At 55.5% G+C, this 17,099-nt stretch overlaps 1 protein-coding gene across 3 annotated transcripts in view; it reads right to left on the bottom strand.

Annotated features, from left to right (window-relative positions):
* Window positions 1–17,099, bottom strand: part of SFXN5 (sideroflexin 5) — a 124,670-nt gene that overhangs the window by 3,735 nt on the left and 103,836 nt on the right. For 2 of the 3 annotated variants that reach the window (XM_043468188.1, XM_043468187.1), the window contains one exon: window positions 14,763–14,880. The exons of the other annotated variant lie outside the window; for it this stretch is intronic. In XM_043468188.1, the coding sequence (XP_043324123.1) occupies window positions 14,763–14,880 (118 nt within the window). The remainder of the gene's footprint in view (window positions 1–14,762; window positions 14,881–17,099) is intronic. 3 annotated transcript variants of the gene reach the window in all.

Raw genomic sequence — 17,099 nt, 5'->3', positions numbered from 1 at the left:
CGGTCAGCTCTGTCTCCCATTCTCCACAGAGGCTGCCGAAAGCCTCCTCTGCTCTCCTCAGCCACCCCGCCCTCAGCTTCCCACTCACCTTCCTACTATGGAGTGAAAACAGAAGGCCTCACAAGGCACCCCTCAGCTTCTTGTCAAACGCACCACCTACCTGTGTCCACACACTGCTCCGGATCTGCCCTTCTGCTGCCCCACTGCGGTTATCCCTCCCCCCGGAGGACCCCACACCAGAGACCACTCCCAGATGGCCGACCCTGTTCCCCACCTTTTCAGGGGCTCCTGCTCATTAGCAGAGAACCTCCCCTCTGATACCCCCTCTTACCCCAGGTCATGTTCCTGCTACCACTGGGTCTCTCTCCCCCCATAACAAGCACGTTTCTTTAAGGCATTGTCCACTCCTTTAAGAGCAGCTCCATCTCCTCAGCTCCCACTGATTTCCCAACCCACTGCAAACCTGGTTTCTGTTTCCACTCCCCTCCACAAAAGTCTTTCTCTCCAAGGTTACTCCTAGCTCCCTTTCTGTGACACCTACTGGACGCTTCTCACGGTCTCGGGGTCCCTCTTCCCTGCACACAGCTCCATAGGTACTTCTATTTGACCCATCTAGAACAGAACTGAATTCCTGTCTCTTCCTCCCTGACCCCAGCTTCACACCAACGTCCAACAGTGCTCTGGCTAGGGACCCTGGGGGCTTCCAGACCTCCACTCTCCTCCCCTCACTGTCTCACCTCCTCCAGTCCCTCTTTCACCACAGCCAGGGTGAGCCTTCTCAGCAGCAAGTCCGATCATGCCTCTCTTTGTTATGAAATGGCTCATCGGCACCACTGCCCTCGGGGACCCAGACCCTGCCTCCCACTCGCCACCCTGTCCGTGGGATTGGGGACACAGCACACCTGCCTATCACAGTGCCTCAGATTTGCGGGCTTATTCACACCCCGCGTCTTTGCTGAGCTGCCCCTCTGCCACTTCCTTGCCTGGCCAACTCTGATTCCCTGGACCTCAGCTCAGCTTCCAGGCCTCTGCTTCAGACATCTTCCCTTGCCCAGGCTGGGTGTGGCCACCTCTCCAGCCCCACACTTGCTTCCCTTTGTACACTTGTTGTAGCACATGATTTGAGGCTGACTGCTTGCCCCTGTTCCCCTTCCCACGGTAGATTGCAAGCTCCATGAGGCAGCGAGTGCGTGCTGTTGTGCATCCTGCGTCCTCAAGGCCCCCCGTGCCAGGAGACGGTAGGTGTTCTTAAGTGTTGAGTCAATGAGTGGAAAGAAGAAAGGCAGAAAGTACTGGGAGGGTAGGGTCCCCTTGGAGTCCCCACAGCAGCCCAGATGTTGATCCACAGCTCTGGGGACTGAGCCAGTGGGGATGCCTGAGCCCCTAAACCTGAGGGAGCTGAGAGGGAGGCACTACCTCCTCCATGAGGGGCCCCGGCCTGACACCTGCCCTGGGTTGAATCAGGAAGCACCAGTTGTAAGTCAGCTCAGCTGAGCCTGATCCCAGGTACCTGCTATATATCAAGACACCGCAACCCTGGGGAGCAGGCAGGAGGTGCCATGGCCTGGCCCAGCTTTCGGAGAACTCAGTTATGTTTGCGGCCAGACAAGAGGGGATTCACTGTGGACTGCAGCTGGCAGGGACCCTCTCCCTGTGGTCTCTGGTACCCCAATCCACAGGCCACTTGAGAAGGCCAAAGAGACAAGAACCAGGCTCAGGGCCCAGGCCTCTTCCCCACCCGCTCTCCTCACGCCACCTCCTCCCTCCCCACCCCGCTGGCCTCCGAGTCCCCTCCACCCCCCAGCTCCCCTCGTCCCCACGCTGCCACTGACACAATGCACAGCGCCCACGCTTAAAAATCTAAATGCTTTTGAAAATGTTTAACCTAGTTAGACAAATTAGCAAAAATTTGTGCAAAACAATTTAGGTATTTAAAATATTCAATGTTTTTAAAAAACTGGAAAACTGTTCTTAGCTTTCAGCTGCAAAAACCAACAAAATATAACATCCCAGCAATCTTACCATGAGGTGTAACATAACCCTTCGGGAAAGCTGTTAAACAGCTACTGAGGCATCCTGGGAAATAGCACTTCATTTATTCAAATGCACATATGTCAGGCTTTTGCACCATATGTCATTCCAAGCTATTTACAGTAATAATTAAATCTTAATCAACGTTTAACCTCTGTAAAATGTTTGAAGAATCCTAATCACCCTTCAGACTGCACTAATGAAGGAGAAATATATAAACATAAAAGGAAAATGATGCATAGATATCACGCTGGAAAGAACAGTAATTGCAAAATTGTATTTCTTTTAAATATAATCAGTAAATGATGTAAAGTAAGCCAAGGAGTATTTTAAGTTAAGACATCTTGGATGTCAGAGGTGTGAGCAGCTAATTTTGTTCTGCTACCCATAACAGATGTAGCATATTTTATTTTAGTGCCATTATTAGCAACTTCCCATGCCGGCTTTCACTGAAGCACTGAGTCCCGCATTAAAATCAGAGAGGCTGCTCACCACCATGGTGGAGGACCACGGGCCAGGGCCACAGCCTCCTCGGCCCGTTCCCTGGAGAGCACTGGCCCTGGTGGAGACCGAGACCTTATCCTCCCAGTGGAGCTGTCGCAGACCCAGGCTCCCCCCTCCAGCTCCCCACTGAGCTGAGGACAGCAGGTAGGAGGGAAGCAGGGGGGAGACGCAGGCAATGGGAAGGCTGCGGGGGAGGGCGGTGGTCGAGCCCCTCAGCTCAGGAGCAGGCACTTGGGGACAGATGGCATCTAAGACTTTTCCTCTCATTTCAATTCAGTCGGCCCTTAAGTAGCAGATGCTTATGGCTGCCAACGCCATACACTGGGCTGGGCACAGAGATGGACAAGACCAGCCCGTGCCCTTGAGAAGCTTCAAGTCTAGGGGAGGAGTCAGACAGAAAAACAGATGGATTCCAGAGAGATAAAGTGCCATGGCAACTGGGGAGGAGTTACCATGCACTGGGGGTTACCATGCATTGATGAAAGAACAGGAAAGGAAGACTTCTCAGGGGAGGGAAGCCAGGAAGAAATGGGCGTTTTGATGAGAGGGCAGGAAAAGCTTGCTGGGGAAGGGAAGAGCATTAGCTGGCCAGCATGGCATGTTTGGTGTGGGCAACGGTGGACAGGTTGGAACATGGAAGAAATGGAGGCGGAGCTGGGACAGGCAGGCCCTCGTAGGCCACATGAACATGTCAGCATTTTATCTGAGGGCAATAGGGAGCCATTGAAGGCTTCTGAGCAGGGGTGGTCCAAGATCCCCATCTTGCTGGTGGTAGTGGGATGGAGGAGTAAGTGAGGGGGCAGCTGCAGGCATCAGAGAAAGGTGCCAGGTCCTCCCTATGATGCTCCCAGTGGGGGCTGATGGGAGGCTGTGCTGGGGATCCTTTCTGAAGACAAAACCCTTAGGAGTTGATGACCAATTCCATGTGGGGGTGAGAGGGAGGTGTGGAGGATGACTGTGCGTTGGATGATTCCTAATTCTAGCTCGGGAGCCGGGGTGGCTGGTGACGCCATTCTCAGAGGCAGGGGAATATGGGGGGTGGGTCGGAGTGGGAGTGTGGTAGGCTTGGGTCTCCCAGGTTGAGAAGCGGAGGAGGCAGGCAGGTCTTGGCGGTGGAGCTCTGGGCAGGGGCCTGGGCAGAAGAGTGAGCCCTGGATGTGAGAGCACAGTCAGAGCCCCGGAGTAGAGGAGCTTGCCCAGAAGAGCAGATGGCAGGGGAGGGCGCCAGGCCTAGGGAACAGGCACATTTGAGGGGCGGGTGTAGGGAACAAGCCCATGATGGTGGGCTTGGGGGGCCAGCCCAAGGAGCGGAGACAGTGATGGAGGGCGCCACAGACAACAGGCAGTGTGGACATCAGGCAAATAGTTTCAGAATGGCCCCGGCGAGGACTGAGAGGCTTTAGTTTTTGGTCTTGGCAGCGGGATTTGGGTGGGATTTGATGACCTCCTCCTAACCCTCACTAGCCTCTCTCACTTCTCTCATGGGCCAGTTCAACAGGTTAAGGCCTCTCCAGTTCTCTGACCATAGCTGTGGCTTGAGCCAATGCCCCAGCTTCTCCTGGGCTCACAGATGCTGATGCAGGGGAGGGCGGGGCAGGGACCTCTGAGCTACCTACCCTTTGACGATCACCTCTTTGCAGTTGGTGGGGGGGTGGATGGGGGGGGGACCTGAGTCTCCTCCACAGAAATCATATCCAGGGCTGTGCTGGTAAATGAATGTTGTTCAGGTACTGCGTGAGGGCAGCTAACCAGCTCCAGGGCCCTGAAGTAGAGACCGGGAATGTGTTCTCCGGGGCTCCCCCTGGTACTTGGGGAAAGGGGAGAAGCAGAATCCAGCTTCATGTGCTACGTCAGCAGCAGAACAAATGGTGTGATGGCCACGGTGGTTCACAGGTGGGTTGCGGATGGAGGGAGAGGCCAAGGCCCAGTGAGAGGAGTGAGTGTAGCAAGAAGAGGCCACTGGCATCAGCCCAGAAGGCTAGAACCCCTGGGGAGGGGGCCAAGCGCAGGGGCTTGACCACAGAGAAGCTCTGAAGGGCCTCCTCTGGGGAGAAGGTGACCAGGAGAAAGGAGGCCGGACAAGGAGTGGCCACAGGGAGAAGGGTGACCCAGGGCAGGCAGCCCAGGGGGCCTGCAGGGACCTCTGGGTCCCTCCCTTCATCTGATAAACCCCTCCCCAGGTGCCTGTTGACCAGCAGCATGGGCTGATGGTACCCCACCTCAGAACTGGGGGTGTCAAGAAGACATGGTTTGTTGGGAACAGGCCTGCTTTGCCTTGAGATGAGCAGTGCTGCCCTGCTCACCCTCACGGACTGCCAGGCAGAACTGCACCCTGGTCCCACAGCCTCATCCAGATGCCCTCCCCAGCCGAGGCCCCACCTTAGTCTCCAGACCCAGCTCAGACTCTGCTCCCATTGGAGCAGATAGCCCCAGAACTTCCAGTTGCATCTAAGGTCAGAGGCAGCAAGCAGGAAGCACCAGCCTCCCTGGAGTACCCCCAGACCCACTGGCCCCAGAGCACCCTAGAGCGGCCGGATGGGCTTCCTTGGTGGAGCTGGAAGGGTTAACCCTGAGCTATTCGCCTCTGTCTCCTGGCTCATCTTGGATGGGGGGCAGAGTCAGGAATGCATGTGGGGCCACCTCTGCCTCTGCAGCCTGGGAGCACACACACACCTGCAGCCAGCAGCCAGCGGATAGTTTACATATTTGAACCTGGAGCTAAGGTGCTGAGACATAAACAGGAAACTGGATCCCCGGCCTGTGCCCCATTCTCTGGGGCTTTTACCTACTACAAAGAAGTTCCTCCTCCTTGCCTTTCTTCTGGTGGCTTTTCTGCCTCCTTTTCAAAGGCGCTGGGCAGGGGGTGGGGTGATATGCATGACCCTGTGACATGGCTCAAAGCTGCCTCCTGCTCCTGGTCAGGGGTCTGGGCCTCTGAGGGTCTGCAGGTGGCGGCGACATTGACACAGATCCAAAGCCCAGGCCAGCACCAACTTGTTCAACTCTGCCAAGCACGGAACCAACTTGCCCACTGGGTAGCCGCAAACCACCCTCTCTCATCAGGGCTGGGCAGACCTCAGGTCCTGCTTAGATATGCACACCCAGGCCTGAGCATCACCCTGAGCATTCTCAGAGGGCAGGGGTGTTAGGCCAGGGCTGGGGAGCAGCTGGGGCCTGAGCCTAGATCCCTGGGTCAGGCCTCCAGTGGTGGTGCTGGGCCCTACTGCCTTCCCAATGAACGTCAGACTCATTGACTGAACACTCAAAGCCTTCTGCCACCTTTTCCTGCCTCCTCATCCACCAACTCCTCTCCATCATGTGTTCAGGCTTTGAGGCCTAATCCGCTAAGGCTGCCTGCCACCTCCAGGAAGCCTCCCCTGATCTTCTCAGACCAAATCCATTGCTGTTGCCTCTCGTGTCCCTGGCACTTGTTTCATCTCCATCACACCCCCAGCTACACACTGATTTGTACTCTCACCAGCTATGTGCATAGTCAGTCCTTGATAAAAGTTGAACCAAACTGAACTCCTCAAGTCCAGGGATCCTACGTTATATTTTCCATCCCGCCCCCCGCCAACTGCCCAGCGATGTGCATCCAGGGAATGTGCAGAGACCCCTCCCCACTGGAGCTCCTGAGGGGCCCCTTGGTTGGCCAATCTCAGAACCATTCTCCCACCTCCACCTTCTTCAGGCCTCAGTTTCCCCGTATGTGTGGTGGGGAGATTTTCTACTCCTGGGGCTGGGATGTGGATAATATCAAGAAATGGATGAGAGAACCCTTTGGAGGCTTAGAAAACCTGCTTAAAGGAAGGCAGGACTCCATGGTTATCCCACCACCAGCCTAGGTCTTCCTCACCTATGTCTCCTCACGGCTCACAGGTACACCTAAACACTTCACATATACTGACCCGTTTAATTGTCTCTGCAAAAGCTTTGCATAACCAAGCCTCCTTCCTTCCTGCCCTCTATTTAGATAGGTGTTCTAGAAGGTCCTGGAAAGAGCTGGGGCGGGATGGACTGAGAGGTGTATGCCTGTCACCAGGGCACGTGTGTGCATGTTCGTGCACGTGCTCGTGTGTGGGCTTGCGTGCACGCGCAGGTTTGGGGTGGGGGTGTGCAGAACAGGCAACATGACAGGTGGCGTTGGCGTTCCTGGGCTCTGAGCGGCTTTGCCATTCCCATCCATCCCTCCTGGGGGGTCCTGTGGGCAAACTCCAAGAAAGCAGCGGGCGGGGAGGCGGCAGATTTCTGATGGCAAAAATAGCCCGCTTCAGAGTTCAATAGGGACTGATTAAAGCAGTAAAGGAGAAAAGCCCCAAACAAACATCTCCAAGCAAAGTAGGAAATGGATTTGAGATTGGAGGGGAGGAGACACCTGCTCTGGGAGATGGTCAGTCTTTGTGGACCCAAGAGGGACACGATACCCCCTAGACATCACCTCTGGTCTCGTGTCAGCCCTGGAAGAGTGGGAGAAGCAGGAAGCAATCAAGTCAAGGTGAGCCCAGATGAGCCATGCTCTGCATTAGGTGTTGATAAACAGTGCCAATTCTTAGCCTTAGCGATGCCTGGAGACAGTACTACCATCCTGGGGAGGGAGGTGGGATGCAGGAAACATGTGACCAGAGTCTACACGTGTGGGGTGAGACAGATCCTAGTGGGGCTCATCAGGGAGGACTTCCTGGAGGAGGAACCTCTTCCAGAACAGCTTGTGTGCTAAGTTCAGTCATGTCTGACTCTGCGACCCTGTGGACTGCAGCCCACCAGGACCCTCTGTCCATGGTATTCTCCAGGCAAGAATACTGCAATGGGTTGCCATGCCCTCCTCCAAGGGATCTTCCCGACCCAGGGATCAAACCCATGTCTCTTACATCTCCTGCATTGGCAGGCAGGTTCTTTACCACTAGTGCCACCTGGGAAGACCTGAATATGAACCTGAGCCCATTCCCAACTCTTTTCCATTCTTCTTGGGAATTCAAAGGCTTTCTCAGAGAAAAAGAGGCATGCTGGGAGAGACATTTGCTTCTGGCAGGTCACAGCTTCCAGCCAAGCTGGTTGCTATCATTTTCCTCAGGGCTAGTGATGAGGAGAGAGATGGTGGAGGTTCTGGTACCCACTGGGGGTACCCACATTTTTTTCCCATACAGGGATGGTGTGCCTCTTTGTTTCTTAACTATGGAAGCTGGGAGGGGGACCTGGGAGGAGTAGGGGAGTGAGTAGGGGCATGGCTAAGCTTGACATTCAAACACCTCATCTATAGCATGCATGTGACCTCTAAAAGCCAGTCTCTGAGACCGGGATGACTAGAGTGAGGACATAGGAGGGCCTAAGCTTCTGATGCCCTAGACCCTGCAGGGCTGAGTTAAGGAAGGGCTTGGCTGAGAGGGAGAGGTTGGGGGGTTAGCAGGGCTGACGGGGAGCTCTGAGCAGGAAGCCCTGGGGGGGCTCAGATGATGTCTTTTCTTCCTGTCAAGGTGTTTGGCAGAGCCTGGAGGGGCAGAGCGGGGGTTCTCTGCTAAGGTGTCAGGGACCAACAAACCAACAATCGACAATCAACAATCACAGGGCAACAACCCTCGCTGCTAGTGAACCAGACACCTTGGCCCCACGCAGACCCTGCAAAGCTGGTGCAGGGGAGAGACAGAGAGACACAGGCACACTCGGGGAGCCCCCAGCCCTACAGAGGCAGTCCAGCCAGTCTTTCCTGTGCTCCCACCTCTATTGCTGCTGGGAGGACTAAGGAGCTGAGTGAGGGTCCAGGGGCCCCAAGGCATGTTCCAAGGAAGGTTCTGCCCATTCACCACTGAGAACCATCCGCAAGCCAAGCCTGGCCCCAGAGGGTGGTGCTCCCACACTACCAGAGAAGCACCCTAGGGTCAGCATCTGACTTAAGGTCCTACAGCCCGCCACGGCTCTCCCGACTCTAGTACCAAGGCCCAGTTTCATGGTTTCACTTCCAGAATCCTAATGGACAGAACCAGGAGAAAGCTTACTTCCAACCCCTCATCTTGTGGCAAAGGAAACGGAGGTCTTTGAGGTGAAGCCCAAACACACAGAGAGTTGAGGTGGGGGGATGCCAGGCAGAGGGGAGGAGGGCATGCCCGGGGCACGTGGGGCAGCCCCCGGCCTGAACCCCACCTAGGGACAGGACAGAGCCCCCAGGGGCCCCTGAACCCCCGAGCCTCACTCGTCCACAGAAAAGCCCCACCTTTTGCTGTGGACACATTTCAACCTCACCAAACCAGCTAATTATTGACAGTTGGTGAAGAGGAGATCTCACTTTTTCCTCCTGTTAAACTGCTCCTAATTAGTTCCCTGTCACCACGGCTGGCTCGCCCGCCCGCCGCTCGCCGGCGCGGTAATCCCGCGGCACAGAGTCTCATTAACCTTTTGCTCCTCTCCTGCCGCCTGCCAACAAGATGAAGACAAAAACAGATTGTCGAACAATGGCTCCGGCTTGTATGTGCTGCCCGGCTCCCCAGCCCCCCAAGCTCCCGGGGGAGTCGCGGGGGGAAGAGAGGGGAACGGGGTGGGGGAGAGCCCAGAGGAATGGAGGGAGAGAGGCACAAAGAGAGACAGAGACAGAGACAGCAGCGGGCAGGGCCACGGGCAGGGGACTTGGCAGAGGTGCTGCTTCTTGCTGTGGGGAGACGAGAGGTTCATTAGGCGGGATTGGAAGTGCTCCCAGGTGGGGAACGCTGCCTGTCAGAGTGCGAGGGACATTGCCCATCCCCAGGTCCAGCCTCTCATGGCAGCCAAGCCCATGGGCTCGGAGACTGGACCTTGGACATCTCCCTTGAGGGACCTGAGGCACCAGCACGTGCGTGTATATATATGTGTGTCTGGGGGAGGACAGAGCTGGCTGCATTGCCCTGGAGCCCAGAGCCCCAATCTCCAGAGAGGGCAGAAAGGTCAAAACAAACCAGACCCCACACGCCACAGGAAGGCCTCTGCAACCTGCGCAGCCCTGGGCAAGCTCCAGCACAGCCCCCCGCTTTATTTTCATCATAGCTGCACCATCACCTGAGCGGCAGCCCATTCCTTGGTTACTGGGTTTCTATCTGCCTCCCCAGAACAGAGCTCCCTGAGAGCGGGGGCTATGACACGACCCTCCCAACTACAAGGAAAAGGGGAAAGCACCCCAATATCTGTGGTGTGGATGCAGATGGGCCCATCGCTGCCTGGGCACAGCCTGGCTGAGCTGGCCTTGGCCAATGCCCCATAGCCTTAACCTGCAGGTCCCAGGGTCCACCAGGACACACCCCACATTCCCTGCAACAGGACCGGGGCTCAGAAGGGAGGCCAGACCTTGCTTCCCAATTCTTACACTCAAGCTCCTAAGGAGGCTTCCTACCCAAACTGCTGGCCTATAGGCCCCCATCCCCAACTGACCTCAGCTCTGGGTTAGAGAACAAAGGCAGACTTCAGAAGGTCCCTGTGAATGTGGACATGGATTCCCCATGAAGGAGGAGGGCTGGGGGAGGGCACTGGAAAGTTCGTACTGGTAAATTAGCAAGGAGCCCTCTGGGGTTCAGACCTGTGCCTTCTCATTTGACAGTAAGGTGGGGGTGGGCTGGGAGGGTTTTGGAATCCTTCTGTGAATACAGAGCCCTCTCCATTATTACCAACTCTGGGCCTTGGGCACATTGCTTATATGCCTCAGTTTTCTCAGTTGTAAACATGGAATAATACTGGTCCCTGCCTTGTAGGACTGTCATGCTCTGGATCCATACTTCACCACCACATCAACCAGGCCCTCTGCTTACTGGACCCCAGGGCCCCCCGGAGGCCATGCCTTTTTGCCCTGGGCTGTATGACTCCTTCCCCATCACGGCCCTCTCCCTGGGCTCCCAAGCCCCCATCCCACAGGACAGCGGCCACCCAATGTGTCCCATCCCTTGACCATCTCACAGTACAGCGGTGAATGACATTTTCTTTGCTGTTCTCCAGTGGCTTCCCATCCCTGAGCTCAGTTCTCAGAACAGAGAGAGAATCCTGACTACCACTTTGCCTCCACAACTGCTTTGTCCAGCTACACCCCTGGGCTGCCAAGTCTTGTCAACTCCTGCTAGTCCCCTTTGCAGCAGCTTACTTGCAGGGAGCCCCCTCCTCCTCAGAATGGCCTTGTCCTCAGTGTCCATGAAAATGCTCATCAGGTTTCTCCCCTGGCTGCTCCTGCCCTTGTTAAGACAGCTTTTCTTTCCCTCCCATGGCAACCTCGACACTTCCAGGGCTTTAGTCTCCCCCATGCATCAAAGGTTTCATGTTCCCCAGCCAAAATCTCTCCCCAGAGCCTGAGACACATATATCTAACTGTCTAGGCAACACCCCTTGATAAACAGGAGTACTCCCTTGACTTAAGGAATATTAGGAAGATTTAATACAAGGCACTCAGAGACCCCTAGTAGATATTTAGTAAATGGTGGCTATAATTATTATCATTTGCAATTTTAATTTTAAAATTAGCACCATTTTAATAGGCAGAAATACTAGTTTGAAAAGAGTAGACAAAACTCTTCCAGCAATTGAAGAGGGGATTGAAGTTTTTTCCTCAACTTTTGGGGTTAGTGGGTTGGAAACCCCACACCAATCACTGCAGGACAGCCATTCTAGGAACCAGTTCCTAAATTCCATCTCCAGGTCACCTAATTAATTAATTATTGACAGCCCTGGTGGCTCTTGGCAAGGTTGGGTCAGCCCAAGCAAGTCCAGACTCATTGTGGCAAATCCCACTGGCTTCTGGAATGTGAGACATGATCCCCACACAGCAGAAGCAGCACCTCGTTAGAATTAATTGGGAGGAAGAAAGAGGGAACGAGGTCCTCTCAGCCTGATGGCCTTAGTGCCATAGGTCAGAGACAGGCCTCAAGACACCCCATAATGCGCAGGCCAGCCTGCATTCTGTGGGGTTGATGCAGGTGAGGAGGAGGCTCTGAAAATCACGTCCCTACTCTCCTTTCCCAGAGAAAGTTCTAGAGATTTATTACAAAATGACTACATTCTTTTCAATCTAGAGAAAGAGGCTTGGGTTGCAATGAGAGGCACTTTGGTTAGACACCCAGAACTAACTTTCATGCCTAATTGTGGCAGGCCTGGAGAAAGGAAGGAGCCTGGACGTTGCTCACTTAGACCACCTCTCGGCAGCCATAGCTGGAGGCTGGAGTGGCTGGACTGTGGCCATTTCTCTGTTATTTGTCCCAGAGGAGCACCCTCCAAAGACCTACAGTTCTAGACTCCACCACCACAGGGAGGCCCCAGCTCCCTCCTCTCTCACTGCCCCAGGGCAGGCGAAAAGAGTAAGAGAGAAAATCCCATGAAACAAGCAGATGCAACACCTCTTGGGAGCTCTGAACTGGGAGCGGGCCTCTGTGTGTTCTCCCACATCAGTTCCTGGCTTATCTGTGACTCTGGACCCTCAGCTTCTCTGGGCCTCCATTTCCCCCCACAGATAGCCAGGGGGGTGATAAACTGGATGACCTCGAAAATTCTTCCAATGGGACAGGCTCCAATTCTCTCGTAGGCTTTCTCTGCCCTGGGTCCCTCCCCTGTGCAGTCAGGTAGAGATATGGGAGCTACTCGAGGCTTCTGAACACAGAGGTGCCTGCAAGCACCCGGGGCACTCAACTCCCGCCCAGAACCGCAGATTCGGCCCAACTGTACAGAGACACGGTTCATGACTTTGGGGAGTGTGGGCTCAGGCCTTCCACATGGGGGTGCTGGGACCACTAACAAGTGCCCTCCCTCCCATCTTCTGAGCTTCCGGGCAACCTGGAACCCCCAGCTCCATTTGGGTCCCAAAGCTTCAGGATATAGCTGTTCAGCTTTGGGAGTGAGCTATAAGGTTTGGAAGGCTTTGTAACAAGGCTGGGCCCCGGAGGCATGAGGATACTGCTTTCCATCCGTGTGCCTTAGGCTGGCCCCCAAGACAGGAGCCCTTTCCCGTTATAGCTTCTGCCTGAAACTCTGGGACTCAGTGGAGGGAAGTGATGCCAGTCCATACCCTCCTTGGGGCCTGGAGGCTGGGTCACTTCCTCCGACTCTAAGACCCTATGTCTCCAGTCCTCACAGTCTAGGTGTAACACCCAGGACCTTATTTTCACCTTCCTCAACTTGCCTGGGGGAAGCTGCACCCCACCCACCCCCTCTGGCGAGGACTGAGCAGGCACAGTCCTGCAGCCACAGCCACCGTCTTCCATGAGTTCAGTGGCTCCAGGCGTTCTCTGCCTCCCCAGGTCTGCCTCTGCACCGCACCTTGCTCTTCTCACCCAGCCTGCTACTGCTCCTTCATCCCAACCCAGCTAAGGTTCTGGGGTCCTCTGCTCCTCCTGAACTCATACCAGCCTCCCAAATCCTCACTCAGCCAGACAAAACTGGAGCCGGCCCTGTACCTCGGGGTAGATGATCCCTGGCCACCCCCGCAGCCCTGTACCTTCCCCCAGCCAGCCCCTCCGCTGACCCCTGGCCCTGCCCCCCAGGCTCGCTGACTTCCTTGCTCCCCCGTCTCTCTCTCTCTCCCCTCTGAAGGTCTCCAGCCTCCCCCATGGCCCTCTGACCTCTGACCTCCCCTTCCCACTCTCCTACTTCCTCTGCTCAGTCTTGAGACCCCAGGAGCCATCAGAACAACTTCCTTAACCTCCCACCCCCAAACTCCACCCCAAGCGCATCTGCCTCCCCGTACTGAAGTGCAGAGGGGTCGCCACGCCCAGCGAATCCTCTGAACTGCTATCCGTGCCCTGCCTCCCCCACTTCACGGGCTTGCTCTCCACCCTCCCCCTCCAATGTCCTCCTTCTCTCCTGAGGTCTTCCCTCTGCATTTGCACAAGCTCCAGCCTCTCCCACTTGTAAAGAGTGAAAACAAAGCCTCTCTTGATCCCACATCTCATTCCAGTGGTTGGTCTGCTTCTCTCTTTCCCCTTGGCTTCCTTTCCCTTCTCTCTTTTCCATCCCCAGCCTCTAGACCAAGGTCAGCCTGCCACCCTGTTTCCTCACCTCCACCCCCCTTGCTGAGCCCCACCAATCCCTTGGGATGGGGTTTGCCTTCATGTCCAGAGATACCAATGACACTCTTCAGCCTCACAGAGGTTGACCTCACAGGAAGTCTGCTGTTTAAGGATGCCCCCAAGTCTAATCCCACCTGGCTCCATCCTTACCTCCCTGGCCACTCATCCTTGGGCAGCCCCCTTCCGGGGGCCTCTTTTCACCACACACTCCTTGACTGATCCCACCCACTACCCTGGCTTCCAACACTGTTTAGACTGGGGGCCCCTACTTCTGTCCTTCCAGCCCAGGCCTCTCTCCTGGATTCTAGACCCAAAGCCAAATCCCACAGGGCACCTCCGTTCACGTGTTCCGCAGGCTCCTCAAGCCCCATGCACCCATCCAGCTCCACTCGCTGTCCTCCCGCATGTCAGCTCCTCCTTGTCTCCATCTTGTTAAGCAGTACCTACATCTGCCTGGTAGCCAGGCGCATATCCTGCCGGTTCCTTGTCTTCCCACCACATGCAGTTCTTCCTCAAATCCGGATAAAGCTGCTTCCTAACTCTCTCTTAAAGGACCCACTTTTCTCCATGCTCGCTGCCAACAGCCTGGTCCAAGCCACCATCCTCTCTAACTGGACGTGCGCCACTGCCTCCTGAAGGCTCCTTCTCCTTTGGAGCTGCAACCCAGCCTCAGCATGCAACCACAGGGACCATTCAAAATCGGGACTCTGTGGTCCTGCTCTGCACAGCTCTTCTGGTAACACTTACCCTCTGTGGTGGCTTCCAGCTTCCCAGCACCACCTGGCCCTAGGCCCCCCTTACCTAGCCCCTCATCTTCTCCACTCTCTGCCGGAAACGCAGGCTTTCCTCAGCTACCGACCTTCACACCAGGTGACTTCAGCCTATGTGCCCCCTCTCTTCTTACACACCTGGGCAGCTCTAACCCATCCTTCAGGCCCCATGAAATGCCATGTCTCTCTTGGCACCGTTTGGGCCCCTACCGTCCCCTCCCACAGCCGAACACCTCCCATCCTCACACCACTCACCGTTCACTTGTTATTCCTTGTGTCATCATTGTGTTCACTGCTTGACCTTGACTCTTTGAGGTGAGAACCTGGGCGTGTCTCATTCACCTTCTAAGCCCAGTGCCTAGTTAGCCCCTTGCTAAGGAGTCAGCACTAAGTATTGGTTCATAAATGACCAAACTGCAAACCTTCCCTGTCCTGCCCTTGAGCCCCTCCCTCCACTGACCTCTGACATCTGAGGGAAGAGGCTGATGGCCAGCGGCAGGGCCAGGCCGAAGGCTGCCAGGCACACAAGGCTTTGCACGGGGAGGAGCAGCCGGGGACGCGCCTGCAGGAGAGCTGTCCTGCGGAAGAGAGAGAAGGGGGAGCCATGAGACCCAGAGACAGAGTAAGCTGGCCAAGCCACCATGCTGGGTCCCACTGGGCCCAAGGGCAGTGCCAGCCAGTAGTCAAATAGTAGTGGAGAAATTCTGTCCTGGGGACCGTCACCCATTGGCACCACTTTCCCCAGGCCCTGACCTGAAGAACACTGCTGGTTGAACTCTCAACCACAGCTCATAAACGAGCACTTTGTGGGGGCTCCACCCCACTGTGAGTCCACCGTGGAAAGAAGGCCCCGTGTGGGGGAGACAACAGAGGAGGCTGCCGACCCCTGCTCCTGTGCAGGGGCTGGGGGGACCCCACGGGGTTACAGCAGAGGAAGATGGTCCTTGAAGGAGGCATGCATTGAAATAGTGAACAAACCACACACACATTCACGCATGCACGAACACGCATACACACATGTGCATAGCCAGGAGGGGATGATCCTCTTCTGGGTGTGGGAAGATTACATGCCGCCTGGTCAACTTTGACCCAAGAGCCACAGAGGAAGACAGTGACTTGCCCAAGGCCAAGGCCAAGTCTGCAGGAGGCAGGCAGGGCTGCTATCTGGGCTCCTGACTCCCCGCAAGTGCTGTCACTGAGCTGCTCCGGCTCCTGCCTTTGGATCCTCTGACCACATCATCGCCAGCTCACAGCTAACATCCCTCCCTGCAGTGAGTGTCAGAGGAGGGATTCTTGGACAGAAAAGAGATATGAAAGCCTCCCTCTGGGGCCCAGGTCCCCCAGCCCCATGACAGAATAGGCTCTCCAGACAGAGTGGGGGCCATAGTAGTTGGCGGGTCCACCTTCACTGTGTTGTCCATCAGAGCATCTCGTTCTTTACAGTCCACCAGGTCTGAGTGAAGACCACAGGCCATCTACTTGGGGGACTCCTGGGGTGAGGTGGGCCAGCAGGATGGATTATTTGCCAAGGGATGTTGGGTGGGTACTAACGCTGCCCTCAGGAAGCGTCAGCCTTCACTGGAGGAAGACTATTCTGTGGGAAGAAGATGTAACTGGGACTCTTGCCCTCCCCTCCTGGAGCAGGCAGGGGAGAGGCGCTCCTGGGGGCCGTGCCTCAGTGTGTGGGCAGGCAAATTCCACACCACCTTTATCTCCAGACACAAATCCCAAGAGCGACTCTGGCTCTAAGGGAACAGCAGAATTGGGAGCAGTGGTTCCCAAACTTTCGTACCCAGGCTGGGGTTAAAAATGCAGACTCCCTCACCCTCATGAGATCCTGATTCTGTGGGTGCCACACTGGGAATCCTCCCTGAGTCTGAAACAGGTGATCCCCAGACCACATTTCGGGACACTCTAGCCCAGAATGTGCCTGCTAAGGTACCAACAACAACCCAATTACTGGTAAGTTCTATTCAGTAAAAGACGGGGACAGCCTAAGTGCTCAGTGAGGTGTGTTAGTGTTGCTATCGTTACTGCCCTTGTTTCCGGCTGGAAGGAGGGAGATCCTAGTGGCTGGGCTGTCCCCCAGCCCTCCCCACTGGCCCAGACCCCACCATCTGACCAGTTGTTGAATTAAGCCTGAATTGATCTACTGGGGAGGGGAATTTCCATAGGATTAAGAGCAGCAGGACAGGATTGCCCAAATCAAACTCAAACCCTTCTGGCCTTCCCTCTCCCTCAGTCCAGGGGGCTTCCTAGGTGGCGCTGAGGGAGAAAAGGAACAGGCCGAGCCGACTCCATCTTAGGAAACTCCATCTTGCACTTTCAGTGAGCTTTGGACTATGTGCCTGGCAGTGTTAGGGGAAGCACATTGATTGAAACCACCCACCCTGGCCGGGCTCTCTAGTAGCCATTCGCTTGAACTGTTTTATGACAGGAGGTCCTGGTAAGGAATATGGAACTAATAGGCCACCACCAACCTGAAGAGTTCGGGAAAGGTCAGAAGGAGACACCATGTGTCCGTCCACTTCCCAGAATCCTCGCTAGCATCCATCTTGGCTGAGCAATGCGTGCGCCACCAGGAAGGACTCAGAATCAGAATGATTGGCCAAAGACAACCTGGAAACTAATTCCATCACCATAAAATCTGAGACTGTAAGCCACATGGCAGAGCTCTCCACCTGGGTGCCCTTTCCAATAAAATCTCTTGCTTTGTCAGCCCGTGTCTCCTCGGACAATTCTTTTCTGTGTGTTAGACAAGAGCCTGCTCTTGGGGCCCTGGAGGGGGGGCCCCCTC

Source organism: Cervus canadensis, chromosome 5 (genome assembly GCF_019320065.1).
Source record: "Cervus canadensis isolate Bull #8, Minnesota chromosome 5, ASM1932006v1, whole genome shotgun sequence".
Classification (NCBI taxonomy): Eukaryota; Metazoa; Chordata; class Mammalia; order Artiodactyla; family Cervidae; genus Cervus; species Cervus canadensis.
This window is presented reverse-complemented; position numbering and strand designations above follow the sequence as displayed.